This window comes from Panthera onca, chromosome A1, assembly GCF_046562875.1.
Source record: "Panthera onca isolate mPanOnc1 chromosome A1, mPanOnc1 haplotype 2, whole genome shotgun sequence".
Taxonomy (NCBI): Eukaryota; Metazoa; Chordata; class Mammalia; order Carnivora; family Felidae; genus Panthera; species Panthera onca.
The window spans coordinates 94,348,405-94,363,798 of NC_138339.1; the positions used below are offsets into that span (position 1 = coordinate 94,348,405).

At 34.0% G+C, this 15,394-nt stretch overlaps 1 protein-coding gene across 7 annotated transcripts in view; it reads left to right on the forward strand.

Annotated features, from left to right (window-relative positions):
- The window catches only part of SSBP2 (single stranded DNA binding protein 2), a 307,829-nt gene that overhangs the window by 253,289 nt on the left and 39,146 nt on the right, over positions 1-15,394 (forward strand). For 5 of the 7 annotated variants that reach the window (XM_078448416.1, XM_060637755.2, XM_078448406.1 and 2 more), the window contains 2 exons: positions 4,168-4,259; positions 10,423-10,471. In XM_078448416.1, coding sequence (XP_078304542.1) covers positions 4,168-4,259; positions 10,423-10,471 — 141 coding nt within the window. The remainder of the gene's footprint in view (positions 1-4,167; positions 4,260-10,422; positions 10,472-15,394) is intronic. The other 2 variants (XM_060637756.2, XM_078448409.2) reach the window with 1 other exon arrangement.

The window sequence follows — 15,394 nt, forward strand, 5'->3', positions numbered from 1 at the left end:
TGACATATGAAACATAGGCATTATAAACTATGAGGTTTGTAAAAGTTATCTGTGTTACTTGAAAGATAAGAGAAAAACAATTCTCATAGCAGGTATTTAACCATACAGATGCTACCCAAGAACAGAATGCATCTGCTTTTTTCTAGTTGAATTATGAAAATAGTCTCTGTAATATTGTTTCTAGTCTTTTACACAAACATAAAATACAACTCTTTTTTTTTTATTGTAGATCTCATTTCCATAATATTTTGAGCTTAAGACAAGTATAATGGAGAAGGACGGTAGTTATCTGTTAGAACAATTGAATTCCTAAAACAAAGAAATATATATAATCTAAGGATTTTTAGATAAGGCTGATTTAGGCAGATCACACCTACATTATAGTAAACATGTGCTTAATGTTTATCACATGAATGAAGAAATAACATCAGCTCTAAATCTTGACATATTTTTCCCACCCCTTTACCTATTTTATTTTTTTAATTTTTTTATTTTTTTAGTGTTTTATTTTTATTTCTGAGATAGAGGGAGAGACAGAGCATGAACAGGGGAGGAGCAGAGAGACAGGGAGACAGAATCAGAAGCAGGCTCCAGGCTCCGAGCTGTCAGCACACAGCCCGATGCGGGGCTTGAACTCACAAGCCGTGAGATCATGACCTGAGCCGAAGTCAGATGCTTAACCCACTGAGTCACCCAGGCGCCCCCCCGCCCCCCACCCTGACTTTACCTATTTTAAATTTAAGTTCAGGGATAATATATACAGTTATCTATTTAATCAAGAAAAATATCTTAATACCATATCTGAAGACATTTTTCTACTTGCTTTTGTAATAAGATATACTTAGCTTGTCTGTGTTCTTATGCTCACCAGGTTCCATATGACTAACAGAAAAATTTGCCAAGACTATATAGTTAGTTCTAGTTCCTCCAGAAATCTGAAGGATAAATGAGTTGTATACAGGTAGGAACATATCATGATTTCCAAATCAAATACCTGGCTGGAGTGGAGAAATAGTGCGATGGGAATACATAGTAAGTTGTCATGTAAAGAGAGTTAACTTTTTCTTTATTTTCAAATTTAAGATAGGAGGTAGAATTCAGCTCAGTAAAGGGAAGAACTTTCTAGAAAGTAAACTACCCAATCATGGAGAAACTCTTTATAAACTTTCCAAGCAGAATCTGAACAGCCATTTTGTCAGGAACATTGCATTGGGAAAGAGATTAAACCAGATGGAATTGTATAGCTGCCATCCGCTTTAAAATTCAGTGATTCTAAATTAGCTCTTACCATTCTGCCTTTGTTGATACCACTTGAAAAGCCAGTTGTTATTCTTTCTTATCTTCCTGTTTTCTTTTGCTTCAGATTATTCACAAAATGAAAATATTTTGTAAATCTATCAAATTATGTATTGGATAATTTCTTACTCATTTCCTGTGATACTTGAGCACTGGATAAACCAAGATGAATAAAACAGATTCTACCTTCAAGGTACTTATTGTTTACTAGGAGACACAAATACATAAAGAAAAACTATCATATAGTAGAAAAAAAATCTAGAAAAGAAATATGCATACTCTGTCAGGGAATCATTACACAAACAAGCATATAATTCTGTTACAGTTGAGGGCTCAAGAGAAGCTGATGAGAAGAGGGCTCATTTAAGTTGGTCCCTTATTAATGGCAACAAGCAAGAGCAGCTACAGTGTTTGAGCATGTGGTGTCATGCTTTTAATGTACCGAGCACTATGATAGCTGTTTTAGATGATTTTGTTTTGTCTTCCAACAAGCTTTTAGAAGACATGATAAGGAAATTAAGGCTGAGTGGACAATTGGGACAAGTATTGGCCCATGATCACACATATAGAAAGAGGGGCAGAGGAAATGGGGCAGTGGCAACAGACATTCAAACCAATATCTTTCTATATCCAGAGCGATAAAGAAAACTAATGTTTCCCTTGATAAAATGAAATAGATCTTCTAAGACCAAAAATGAAGGGATACTTTTCTTTTGAAGCATTTCTATTATACTTTACCATCCAGATTTTATTTCCAATGGCTAACTTTCTTCTCAGACTTCTTGCTAATATTGCTGGTGCCACTGCCATGCTTGGTCCAGAGGTTAAGGGAAATGACTATCATTTTAACTAATGACTCAAGTCTGGATAGAAACCTTTCTGTCCCATAGCACTTACAATTGGGATGTTTAAGTAAGATTTCTTGAAATTAAAAGGTAATAAACAATGAGAAGAACATGTAACTAGGTCATTTATACACTGTGGTTTACTCTCTGGAGTTAACAGTCTCATTGAGTATTTCCTTGTCATCTTAGTACCTACTACACAAAAGCCCATGCTAGGAGTTACCATGAGTGTAAAAGTGTATTGCGTGTTTCTGAACTACAAGAAATCCAGTAGGCTGGAGGGTATAGTTGGGAGTAGGGGAAGAAGGTGAAGATAATAGGAAATGAATACAGGAAATACAGGCTAGGGCTGATCTGCAAATACCATGATAGAGCCATGCTAAGGAATAAACATTTGATAGGCAGTGTGGGTCATCATGGCTCTTAAGTGACATAAATAGGAATGAGTTTTAATGTTTTTTAATGTTTTTTTATTTTTGAGAGAAAGAGAGAGCGCATGCATGTGAGCAGGTGGGAGGTGGGGGGGCGGGTTGGGCAGAGAGAGGGAGACACAGAATCTGAAGCAGGCTCCAGACTCTGAGCTGTCAGTACAGAGCCCGACGCAGGGCTTGAACTCACAGACCACGAGATCATGACCTGAGCTGAAGTTGGCCGCTTAACTGACTGAACCACCCAGGCACCCTTAGAAGCATAGTTCTGGAGGCAGCATGAAGAATAAATTGGGAGAGGGGAAAGGCTAAGTCAGAGAGACCAATGAAGACAGTACATTAGTCTCAGTAAATGACAAAGATTAGTGATATGAAGGAAAGCACTATTTCAAGAACTATTTCACAGGTGGATTCAATACACTTTGGTAACTGCCTGGATTCGGGAATTGAAATAAAAGGAAGAGACATAATTGAGCTCCCAGAGGTTCTTAGCCTAGACTGTTGTACAGCAGGTGATGCCACAGAACTGACTGAAGAAACAGTAGAAAGAATGCAGTTGTGAGAAGAGAACATTGAGTTTACTTTTAGATATGTTGAACATGAAGTGGTATCCAGTTAGAAACAGTCCAAATGAAGTTCAATATAGGAGTTTTCAGGAGTTTAGGAGAGATATCATGACAAAATTTAACACATTTGGGATTCCTAAATCATTGTTGAACTAATGGTACCAGATAAAATTACCTATAAGTGTGTATTTATTTAAAGGAATGCTACGGCTAGAACTTGGAGAAAAGCAACTTTTAAAGAGTGCAAAATAAAAGGAGCCAGAAAAGGAAATTGAAAAAGAGTAGTCAGAAAGGTTGGAGATAAAGTGCTGTGAGAAAGCCAAGCATGAAAGCAGTTGATAGTGTCAAAATATATTAATGTAAGAATGTTAAAATAAATCTTTTGGCCCTAATGGAAACTAAAGTAAGCTACTATGATATGCATGTTAAAACATTAAAATGTTTTTCTCCTTTGAATATACATAAGAGAAATTGACAGAAGCCTATTGAGTGATATGATTCATGTATACATACTTTAGTTTTCATATATTGTTGTACATGTTTGTATTAGTGCATTTCTCTATAGGATGTATTATTTTGTAAGCAGAAATAGTTTGCATTCAACTTTCTTGTTGGGTTCACCAGTCTGTTTTTTTTCCTTCAGATTTTATGTAATTGTTCTGGGTCTGACAATTTCAAACATGTTAACTAAGTCTTTTCTTCAAAAGTAGAGTTTTGGATTTATAAAATGTTTTATTTGTAAACATTCACTGCTATACAGATATTAGGACCTTAATAAAGATATGTTGAATATTATAATTGCAGTTGTACCTTAATCATTTAACATGCCCCAATGATCTTACATAGTCATGTAGTTTTTAAAAGACACAGAGCAAAGTAATTGTTAAAATAGAAGCAATAGTACAAGAGTGGACCCTTCAGAGAAAGAATTGCACAGGCCTTATCCAATCAGGAGTGATGTAGGGAAATCATTAACCTGCTCTCCTTTCTTTCCCCCCTCCTCTTTGGTTTTGTTTTTTTGTTTTGTGGTAGTCTGACCCTTGGTTATCATTACAGAACTATGGAGGTGCAATGAGACCCCCACTGAATGCTTTAGGTGGCCCTGGAATGCCCGGAATGAACATGTAAGCAAAATGCCATATTATCCTGTTTAGTATTCTATTTTCTGTCTTCTGAAGTCACACTAATTTGTAACACACTTTCAGCTCCTCAATTTCTGTGTAGTATAAAATGGAACTGGTGTAAATGAACTAAACATGTAAAAAGTCTGCCTCATTTTCAACAACATACTCCCTTTTTCTTCCTTCCCTTGCAACCTTTAATTTTTTTTCCATTTTCAAATGCCAAATGCCAACTTTTAGCCTGGTTTTCATGGTTCATTTATTTAATTAAAAATGAGTCTTTTATGTATAAACACAGCCTCCAGATAGTCTACACAAAACTGTAAAGAGATGCGGACACGAGGACCAGGACTTCACTCCACAGAAGCAGACAATTGATTTAACAGATTTTAACAGATTTAATTGATTTTAACAGATACGAAATGATTCCCAAAAGATCTTAATTCTTATATATGAGTCTTTACTTTTGCTTTGTTGGGATCACTCTTAACCCAGGAAACATTCTTTCTGGTATTATCTTCTATATTAAAAAAACTTTCCATACTATAGGGTCATTTTTTTAATTTTCTTTTTAAGTTTATTTATTTTTGAGAGAGATACAGAGAGAGAGAGAGAGCAGGCAGGGGGCAAAGAGAGAGGAGAGAGAATCCCAAGTAGGCTTTGCACCATCAGCGCAGAGCCCAACTCACAGCTCAGTCCCACGAACCGTGAGACCATGATGTGAACCAACATCAAGAGTCAGACACTTAACCAACTGAGCTACCCAGGAGCCCTGATAGGGTGAATTTTTGTTTGAAAATTAAGATGTGCAGATAAGGAGTAAACTAACAGTATTTTGGTTTGTTTTTTACTGAAAAGTCCTTTCAAGCCCAAAGAGCATGGTTGTTTCTATTACACCAAATAACACCATCTATTAAGGAATTTTAACTTATTTTTCAATATCTAACTTGCCCTCAAAGTTCCATTTACACCAGGTGTTTGTGACTTTCATTAATTCACTAAAGGGTCAATTCTATGATGTGGCCTAAAGAAAGCTTACCAGAAATAATGAAACCTTTCCATATAGGGTTGTGGGTAGTTTCCTCTAATATATTTTCCCATTAGTCCTTTGGTTACTTACATATCAAATTAGACAGCTCTGCCATCATTTAATGGCATTGAAGATATAATGAGACAAGTTCCTTTGATATAGATAGGGATTTTTTAAGTTTCTGAAACCATTTTCATGGAAAGCAATTTTGCCTAAAATAGAAAATAGGTTAATAAGTGGCTACCAGCCAGACTCAAAACTAACAGAACAAGGGGAAAAAAGTAGGTCAAATTTTCCTATCACGTCTTTTTACTTTTAAAGTAAAAATGGGTAGACATGAAGTCTGACTTTTCTTAAATCTCTCAAAGGCTTAGCCTTTATTAATGGTTGTTACAAAAAGGAGTGATATTTTATGCTTAAATCAAAAGCTGCAACTCTTACCAATAGGATTTAGATGTATATAAAATTTACCTACCTGAGATTCTGACTTTAAAATGCAATAGCTTTTAGGCAATATAATTTTAAATACTATGTATAGATGTAAGGAGTATACATTTTGAATATTATGATCAGTTAAAAATTAGCATTAAATGGTAAGATTGTACCTAATGTCATTTTGTGTACTACACTTCATTATAATTAGCCATGTGGTCAACTTTAGATCAACCTGTTTTTGTTAATATAAAGAAAAAAGTTATTTTTATGTGACCATTAAGAAACTCAGCTGCTTAAAACTGTCTGGTTCTTTTCTCACATACACTTAAATAAACGCATATGGGTACATTAAATTCCCTAGACTATGGACACTAAAAATATGGTTGGAATTTTTAATATTATTTTTGCTGACATTTGCATTTGGGTTCCTCACTTAAATACACTCAGATCATTTAAAATATTTTTATTACCTAATATTGTATTATTCGTATAATTTCTGTTTTTTAAAGTAACTGAGCCTTAACAGACTCAGATTTCTATTATTTCTTACTATTGATTTATTTGTGGTCTTATATAATTTTCAGTTTTCTATAAATTAGTATATTCTTAAAGAAAATGAAAATGTAAATATTTCCTTTTAATAAGGAAGTTCTGAAGTATGTAAGATCCAAACAGAGAGAATAATTCATGTGTTGATATTGGCCCCAACAAAGCAAAAGTGAATTTAAAGAGACATAAAAAAATAAAATGTATTATCTCCATTATACTCAATAGAGTAAACTTTTTTGAAATTCACTTCATAATTTAGTATCTTTAAAACAAATACTAAATTCATGTTTTGGCAAATAAGTATTTCTAACTAGCATTTGTGGCTTTCTTCACGTCACTTTTTTACATGTTGGGTAATTTAAAAATTAAGGGTAAAGGCATTAGAATAGTGTTACTTTAAGCTATGTTTTTAACAGTCTTAGTTATTTGCATGTTGGAGTCAGGTGAGACCTGCCGGCGAATCATATCTGGATGAGTTTTCTTTAGCTTGTCACTTTTTCTTGTTTGCCATGAAAATATAATGACAGTGAAAAATAATACCCAACTGTGCTCACAAAAGTAATTAAATACTGTATACCAACTGGCAAACTATTTGGAACAAAATTTTGGTAGTTTTATTTTTACAATTATTGGTTGTCTCCATAGAACATAGTTATTCTGACATAATTTTTATATTTCAGTGCTCTGAACTCAAGTTATTTATAGTATCATCTAAAATTAAAGAGTATACTTTTAATGTTTCTCTAACTACTATTGTATTTTTACAAATAAAAGCCTAATATCAATTTCAGTACTTTAAAGTAGAATTTACAAACTACAGCCACAATGTAAATGTTTTCAAGTGCATTATGGATAAGTTTTTTAAAAGAAACTATTTCTAAATTAACCACATTTTTATAAATTTCCAGGGAGTTTAGGATTCAGCATTATAGCATTTCTAATTCAACTTTGTATACGTTGGTATTTTGTAAAACTAAGAGGACAAAGAATTTCAAAGGATCTAGACCTTCTTGTTATCCTATAGAATGATAAATTTTCCGTAGTTATTGTCTTGAAATAAAATGACTGTACAGCAAAAAAGGGGATTTTTCTCTACAGTAATCATAGTTGCTTTTATTTTATCAATTCCGTATACGCTTACCAAAAAATACATGCTTCTTTTAAATTACATTTTTCTCTTTGTTTTTTAAATGAGGCTACCCTGATTCTACTTCAGACTATACCTATATAGAAATCTCCACTCAAAATAACTCCTGTATTATAGTGTGTAAATTACTTTCTTGATAATACTGATGGTCCTCAAAAGGAGTGGGTATTACTGAGCTTATGTGGTTGTTCTAATAGAACTTCTCGCTAATATAACCCCCATTTTATTTAGCACTATTTGTGAAACTTTGTTTTCAATCACAACGGCAGTGTTGGGAGAAATTTGGCTTATCCACGTGAATTTTTGTTTTTAGTTTTTTTTAATGTTTATTTATTTTTGAGAGTGAGAGAGAACATGAGCTGGGTAGGGGCAGAAAGACAGAGGGACAGAAGATCTGAAGCAGACTCTGTGCTGACAGCAGAGACCCCAGTGTGAGACTCGAGCTCACAAACTGTGAGATCATGACCTGAACCGAAGTCAGTTGCTCAACTAACAGAACCACCCATGGGCCCCCTCCATGTGAATTATTAATACTTAACCTATCATGTTAAAATGCAATGGGGGCACCTGGCTGACTCAGTCGGTTAAGTGCCTGACTCTTGATTTCAGCTTAGGTCATGATCTTATGGTTCTTGAGATAGAGCCCCATGCCAGGCTCTGTTCTGGCAGCTTGGAGCCTGGTTGGGATTCTCTCTCTCCCTCTCTATCTGCCTCTCCCCTGCTCATGCTCTCTCAGATGGGCTCTTTGTCTCTCAAAATAAATATATAAACACTTAGAAAAAAATAAAATCCTATGTGATATGAAATACATAGTGTGCTGAGACTAGATTAGTATTTGTCAAATAACTGAAATGTGTAAAAGGTATTGTTATTGATAATGTAATATTTAACATTTAATTTAATGCTGTTATTTAAGTAAAATGTTTAGTTATTTAACATTTAATTTAGCATGTTAATTTAACATTAAATAATTTTTAAATGATAAATAAATATGATATTTAATCTTATACAGTCCTATTTTTAAAATTATGAGATCATTATCAACTTAACATCATTGTATACAAATTTTTGCCATGATTTGTATATAGCATTTTTTTTAGATAGAAAGCATGAAGGTGGGGGAGAGGGAGAAAGGGGGAGAGAGAGAGAGAGAGAAAGAGAGAAAGAGAGAGAGAGAGAGAGAGAGAGAGAGAGAGAATCCCAAGAAGGCTCCATTCGCAGCACAGAGCCTGATGTGGGGCTCGATTCCATGACCCTGGGATCATGACCAAGCTGAAATCAAGAGTATGATACTCAACCAACTCAGCCATCCAGGCACCCCTGGATATAGCATATTTTTTATGCTGTTTTAAGATAAATATTTCCCAATTTCTTTACTATGTTTTATTTAACATCACACAAATTATGTGGATTAACATCAAACAAATAAAATGTTTCACTTGGTAAATACATACCATATGTTTTACCTCACTTTCTGTTCATTAGGACATTGAATCCTGTATGTAAGATCATCTTTCTAAAGTGTTCCTATAATTAAGTGTAAAATCATCATCATCAACCCTATCTTAATGAGGCAACAGGTTCCAGAGACAGTACAAATACATGCCCCTAACCTTCTCCCTGTGCACAATACTTTGACCAACTCCTCTCTGGCATCTCATTTTCTCCTTTACTCCTCAAGCAGAATAGGAGAAAATTGTATTTGGGTACCCTAATAGAGCCCAGGGAAAGAATTTTCATGTACTTCCCTGCTGTTTACATCCCTGGGGAATTCCAAACAAAATGAAAAACAATTCTAAATAGTCCAAGCTAGCATGGGTAATATAGCTAACTTGGACAGCTTCTAACATATGAGAATTTCAGGGTTAAGGTCTCTGCAATAAGAATCAGGAAACATGTTTTTTTGTTGTTGTTGTTTTTTTAATTAAAAATTTCCTCTGCCTTTTTGCTGCAGTTAGAAGGAAAAGGGAATCTTGAGTGACCCTAATTACAGAGGACCTGCTAACAGTAGTCTACTTTTTATCAAGCAGTATTTATTTAGGTATACTTAATACTGAAGCATGAGTACAAGAGACTTTTTCACTTAATTTTGTTTTAAAAGATTCATGTCCTTTTAAGCTCTAGAATACAAAACCTTATCAATCACCCTAAAGTGAAGTAATATACTGACGTACATTGGATTAGATTATTTCCTGTTTATCTCAAGATTTACTCAGGCCACTGTCTTGACCTACAATTATGAAAACAAAAAAAGTGATCCCTTTTTTAAAAAGAAAGGTGTCTGGGCACCTGGGTGGCTCAGTCAGTTAAGTGTCTGACTGTTGATCTCAGCTCAGGGCTTGATCTCAAGGTCATGAGTTCAAGCCTTGCATTGGGCTCTGCACTAAGTGTGAAGCCTACTTTAAATAAATAAATAAATAAATAAATAAATAAATAAATAAATAATAAATAAATGTAAATTATCAGTGGCACTGATAGATTAATACATGTATAAAGTAATCTGATAGTCTATGTGTGTTTTAAAAGAAGTCAAATTTAGTCATCTTTTATGTACATATATATATTTGTAGTTTAGTAAAAGCAATCATTTTATAGATATTGATATTTTAAAAATAATTTCACTTTAATTTTTAATGATATACAGGTGGCAGTTATCTTTGTGTCATAGGATTATACTTTATATTTATTTCATAATTAGTAATTTTTACCCATGTTTTTACTGTTACAAGTGATTATCACTTTTAGTGGTTATTACAATAACTGAACTTAAAATAAAATTGGACCGACACAAAGTAGTTTGATTTGGGAAGAAAACTATATTGTGAAATGATCAAAATTTCTGATTTAAGAAATAAAAAATTTGTGAAAATCCAGAGTAATTTCAGTGCCAACCTAGAACTGCAATGGTAACTAAATTGTAAATGTTATATTTTATGATTTGTTATTGCTTATTGTGAAACATTCAAAACATAAGTTAAAATTTCATTGATCATATTGTCTTATAGGGGTCCAGGTGGTGGTAGACCTTGGCCAAACCCAACAAATGCCAATTCAGTGAGTATATATATATTTTAATTTTCTTTGCACTTTCTAGCATTGAACAACAAAAATCCTGTTGCCTTTGAAAGACCTGCAATTGGTTATATTAACTTTTTTAAAAAAAGTAATCATTGAAAAAATATATTTTGCATATGTATTTTTAAAATATGTATAATTTTTGAAATGATGAAGTTTTTTACTTCACAGTCTAATGTAAACATGCATTCTATATGGATAAACAGACTTCAAAATTAAAACAGAAAATGTGATTTGGGTATACCACAGTAGCCTATATTTATTATAATATATATTTATCATAAAATGATTTGATCTTCTAAAATAATTATGGTAATCACTAAGTTGCCAGATAACCTCAATCTCTATCAGAGTTATTATGATTGTATTTATTATACTAGTTACACCTAGGTTTGCTCTCTCACTATTCCTGGAGGCAAGTACGCATTTGCCCTGTCCCTATTGGCTGAATTGGTGTTCCTACACATCTATCTGTGTATATGACATGCTGTGAATTTTCCTTACATGTTTTGTGATAGTGGTTTAACTGCACAAATATTTTTCTCTCTTAATAATAACACATGAATATATGCATAATATGAAAATTAAGCTTTCAGTCTTAAAATTAATATGATTTAATTTAATGATCCTGGTAATGTTTTCCCTTCTTGACTTTGAACCCTTGAGTTTCTTCAGTATAGAGAGAGTTCTGCAGTGTACCTTTGTGTAGTGTGTGCACTGCACAAAGGTTCCTGACTCAAGGAAGTTGGTAGGGTACTAAAATACAGATTGTGCTCCACTTGTAAAGTCTATGAGTATCTGACCCAGCAAGGATGCCTTTTGCTAATATGCACAGAGGTACGCCCATTGACTAGCAATGACCTTAATGCTAAATAAACATGAAACTGATCCACTGTTTAAGGTTAATTTAAATTTCAAGAAAATTTGAAGTGAGGTATAAGTGGTATAGAAATAATTACCCTAAACTTATAGCTATTCTAAAGCTGAATCACTTTCTCCTCAAGTAAGCAATTATCATATTTTTAGAGAAAAAAATAATTTATGTTATCTTCCTGTCTCTTAGTTTTAATAGCTAATTGAAATAGAATTTGGAGTGGAGAGAGTGATAATCTTGCTTACATTTGGATCTTCAGTGTACTATTTAATCTTAACCAATCTTTCTTTTTTTTTTAATTGAAATTTTTAAAAATATTTGAGAAAGTGAGTGTGAGCAGGGGAGGGGCAGAGAGAGGGAGAGAGAGAGAGAGAGAGAGCGCGAGAGAGAAAGAGAGAGAGAATCCCAAGCAGGCTCCATGCTCAACACGGAGCGTGACGCGGGACTCAATCACATGACCGTGATTGACATCATGACCCAGGCCAAAATCAAGAGTCGGTCTTCCAGTCTACTGAGCCACCCAGGCGCCGTTTAGCAAATCTTTCTAAAATACTTTTTATCCAGATTATGTTATAATGTGAATGTGAATTCTTTCCTCTTCCAAAATTCTTTTAGTTTGCTTATATCCTTTTGGAGAGTTTACATTTCTATTTGCTTCTTGCTACATGCCTTTCAAATTCATTTAAGATTTCACTTTAAGATGGCAACTGGCTAGCAGCTCAACATACAGTTCTTTCAACTCCCTATTAAAATACCCATAAAGGTACAGGAAAAAACAATTTTTTGTAATACTGAAAACTGACTCTTCCTATTGCCAGAATCTGGAAAGACTTTCTATTCAGAATCTGCATTTCTGTCGAAACTGGATTAAAAAACACAATTAATGGCACACCTTAACTATGTGAGCCTTCCCACCTAGAAGCAAGAAGACTCTTCTCTCCTTCCTCACTGTCAGCTCTATCAGTTATCCCTCTACTGCCCCTTGCAGACAGCCATGTGTAATTCACACCCGCCACAGCCTTCCTCCAGTATTACCTCCTTTTACACACTCATCTGGAGACTCTGTCCTCCAAAAACTACTTGGGAAGGTGAGCAGGATTTGATATTGAAGATGGTGCATTGTACCAAACAGGTATATTATCCAAGTAAGAGTATTGGATAGAGGCAGAGATGAGGAGAGACTTGTGCATTCTGCTCATGTTTAGTTTTGATGCACTCCACCTCTTCAGAATTTCATGGAGTGAAGCACTGTGGATAGGAGAACATACTATATTGGGTCAGCAGGTCTGCATTACTTTAGACCCTGAGAAACACTAGGGTAGGAGGTATGCATATCAAACTACCATCCTATAGTCAGTATGAAATGGGCATTTGACTAGCATACATGCGAGAAATAGAGTTGAAAATAATCCCTTGTGTTAATATATATCACGTGTGGATACATCTCCCCCTCACTGAAAGAAATGTGAATAGGGAGGGGCGCTTGGATGGCTCCATCGGTTGAGTGTCCAATTTCAGCTCAGGTCACAATCTCGTGGTTTATGAGTTTGAGCCCTGAGTCAGGCTCTGTGCTAAGAGCTCAGAACCTGGAGCCAGCTTCTGATTCTGTGTCTCACTCTCTCCCTGCCCCTCCCCCACTCATGCTCTGTCTCTCTGTCTCTCTCTTTCTCTCTCTCTCTCTCTCAAAAATAAGTAAACATTTAAAAAAAAGTGAATGGGGAAAAAAAGTAGGGAGGGCCCAAAGCTTTCTTTTCAGAAACGGAAAGGGGGTCATCATCCTGAATACAGAAAGGCAAAGTGTTCCTCTGAGAAATGATTTATTATGAGAACAAGAAAAAAAATCGTAAAAAACTGATGACTTTTCTGGGAAAAACATAAGGCTTAAATGAAACACAGCAAAAACAGTTTAAGAGGGATTTTTTCTCCCTAAATGCTATCGATTATATTCTAGTGACAACTTACCTATACTGTTTTGATTTCCAAGTTCCTTAGACTTCTTGACCATGTGTGTAATTACAAATACTTTTTGTTTGTTATCAATACAATAAGTCTCTGACTCTTCAGGGTTGCATATTAAAGTGGTTAATTGTTTTGTTTTTTGCTGTTTTCAAATATGTCTTATATTTGTTTGATCTTATATGCTTTTTTTCCATTTTAAATGTTTATATCAAAGTAACCTTAGATTTATAGAAAAGCTACAAGAATAATACAAAGAATTTCCATACAGGCTTCATCCAGATTCCCAAGTTATACCACTTTTGCTCTATGATTTCCTCTCTCTACATGTACATATTTTTTTCTGAATCATTTGAGCTGTATTTGAGTTGCTGACATGATGACCCTTTATCCCTAAATATGTCAGTGCATGTTTACTAAAAACAAATACATTATCTTTCATAACTACAGTTAAGATCAAAATTAGAAAGTAAACATTAATGTAATGCTGTTCTCTAATCTGCAAACCTCACTCACATTTCCCCAATTGTCCCAATAATGTGTTTCATAACAAAAGAAAATCCCAGTTCACTTGTTACATTTAACTGTCAGGACTTTTTGTCTTTAATCTAGGACAGTTCCTCAACTTATCTTTTTCTTAACCTTGCAGTTGTGTTTAATGCAAATCAGTTATATTGTAGAATATGCCATAATTTGGTTTTATCTCATGTTTCCTCATGATTAGATCCAGGTAATACATATTTGGTAGGAATACCACAGAAGGAATGTTGTGATTTTCTCAGTGCATCATTTCAGGAAGCATGTGATAGAGATTTGTCCCATTGTTTTTACTGTTAACTTTGGTCACTTAGTGAAGGGTGGTGCTTGTCAGGTTTCTCTACTATAAAATTACTGTTTTTCCTTTTGTAATTATTAATTTGTGGAGATATACTTTGAAACTATAGTAAATAAATATCCTCTTCTTCCTCATACTTTCATCTGCTACTTTCAGCATCCATTGGTGATTCTTGCCCCAAGTGTTTTTTTGCTATGTTGGTTGCCAAATGGCTGTTTTCTGTCTTTCCTTCTTCATTTATTAATTGACTCTACTACAGAGTTTTTCTTTCTTCATTCATTCATTTATTCATTCACTGTATATCAAATATGTCTGTGGACTCATTTTATTCAGTAGGTTTTTGATGCTAAAGTCACTCCAGATTTAGCCAATAGGAACCCCTTCAAGCTGGATCATGTGTCCTTTTGACATGTTTCCATTATTTGAGCATTTTGAAATTCCTCTTGTATTTTCCCAGTGTTGGCTCTGAAACAGCCATTTCTTTAAGGAGCCATGGTTCCTTTAAATGGAGAGTGGTATTTAGAACCCATCAGAGTGATACAGATTCAAGAGCCTCCCCACAGAAATAACTAAGATACAGATGGGTGTTCATACACATTCCCATACGCATGTATATCTTTCTGTATCTATCTATATGTACTAAAACCATTAGTACACACTATTGCTTCAATTTCAATACAACACAACAGGATATATTGTAGACTTTCTGCTTTTTTACTTCTTTGAAAGTAAGAAATATGCCTACCATTATGTACGGTATATTCATTTATTTGCTTAATCTTTATAAATCCACAGTTTTCTGTTATAAAAGTATTTTAATCAAAAATGCTTTTTGTACCCTTTTACATGACAGTACAAAAAATTTCTTAAAGAAAATTCATGTTTTTAATTCAGAATAGAAGTATGATTTTCACTTTTAACTTCCTTTGACCTGAGCATTACAGTATTAGCCTCAGATTCTTATTTGGAAGTTTATTTACAAATCCACCAATGAATTTTCCTTTTTTATATTTTTCAAAAGAGCTGTGCACTTGAGTTTAGCTATGTACCACATTCTAATCATTAAGTAGCAAGCACTTTTATTGAAAATATCTTAATTATCTTTGTCTGGAGAGACTTTTAGTTATAAGGTACAGAAAAACAACCAAAGTAGGCTCATATTGAGAGCATATCACTGGATTATGTATCTAAAAAGTACAGATATAAATTTATTTGGGGGCACATTTGATTCCAAGGG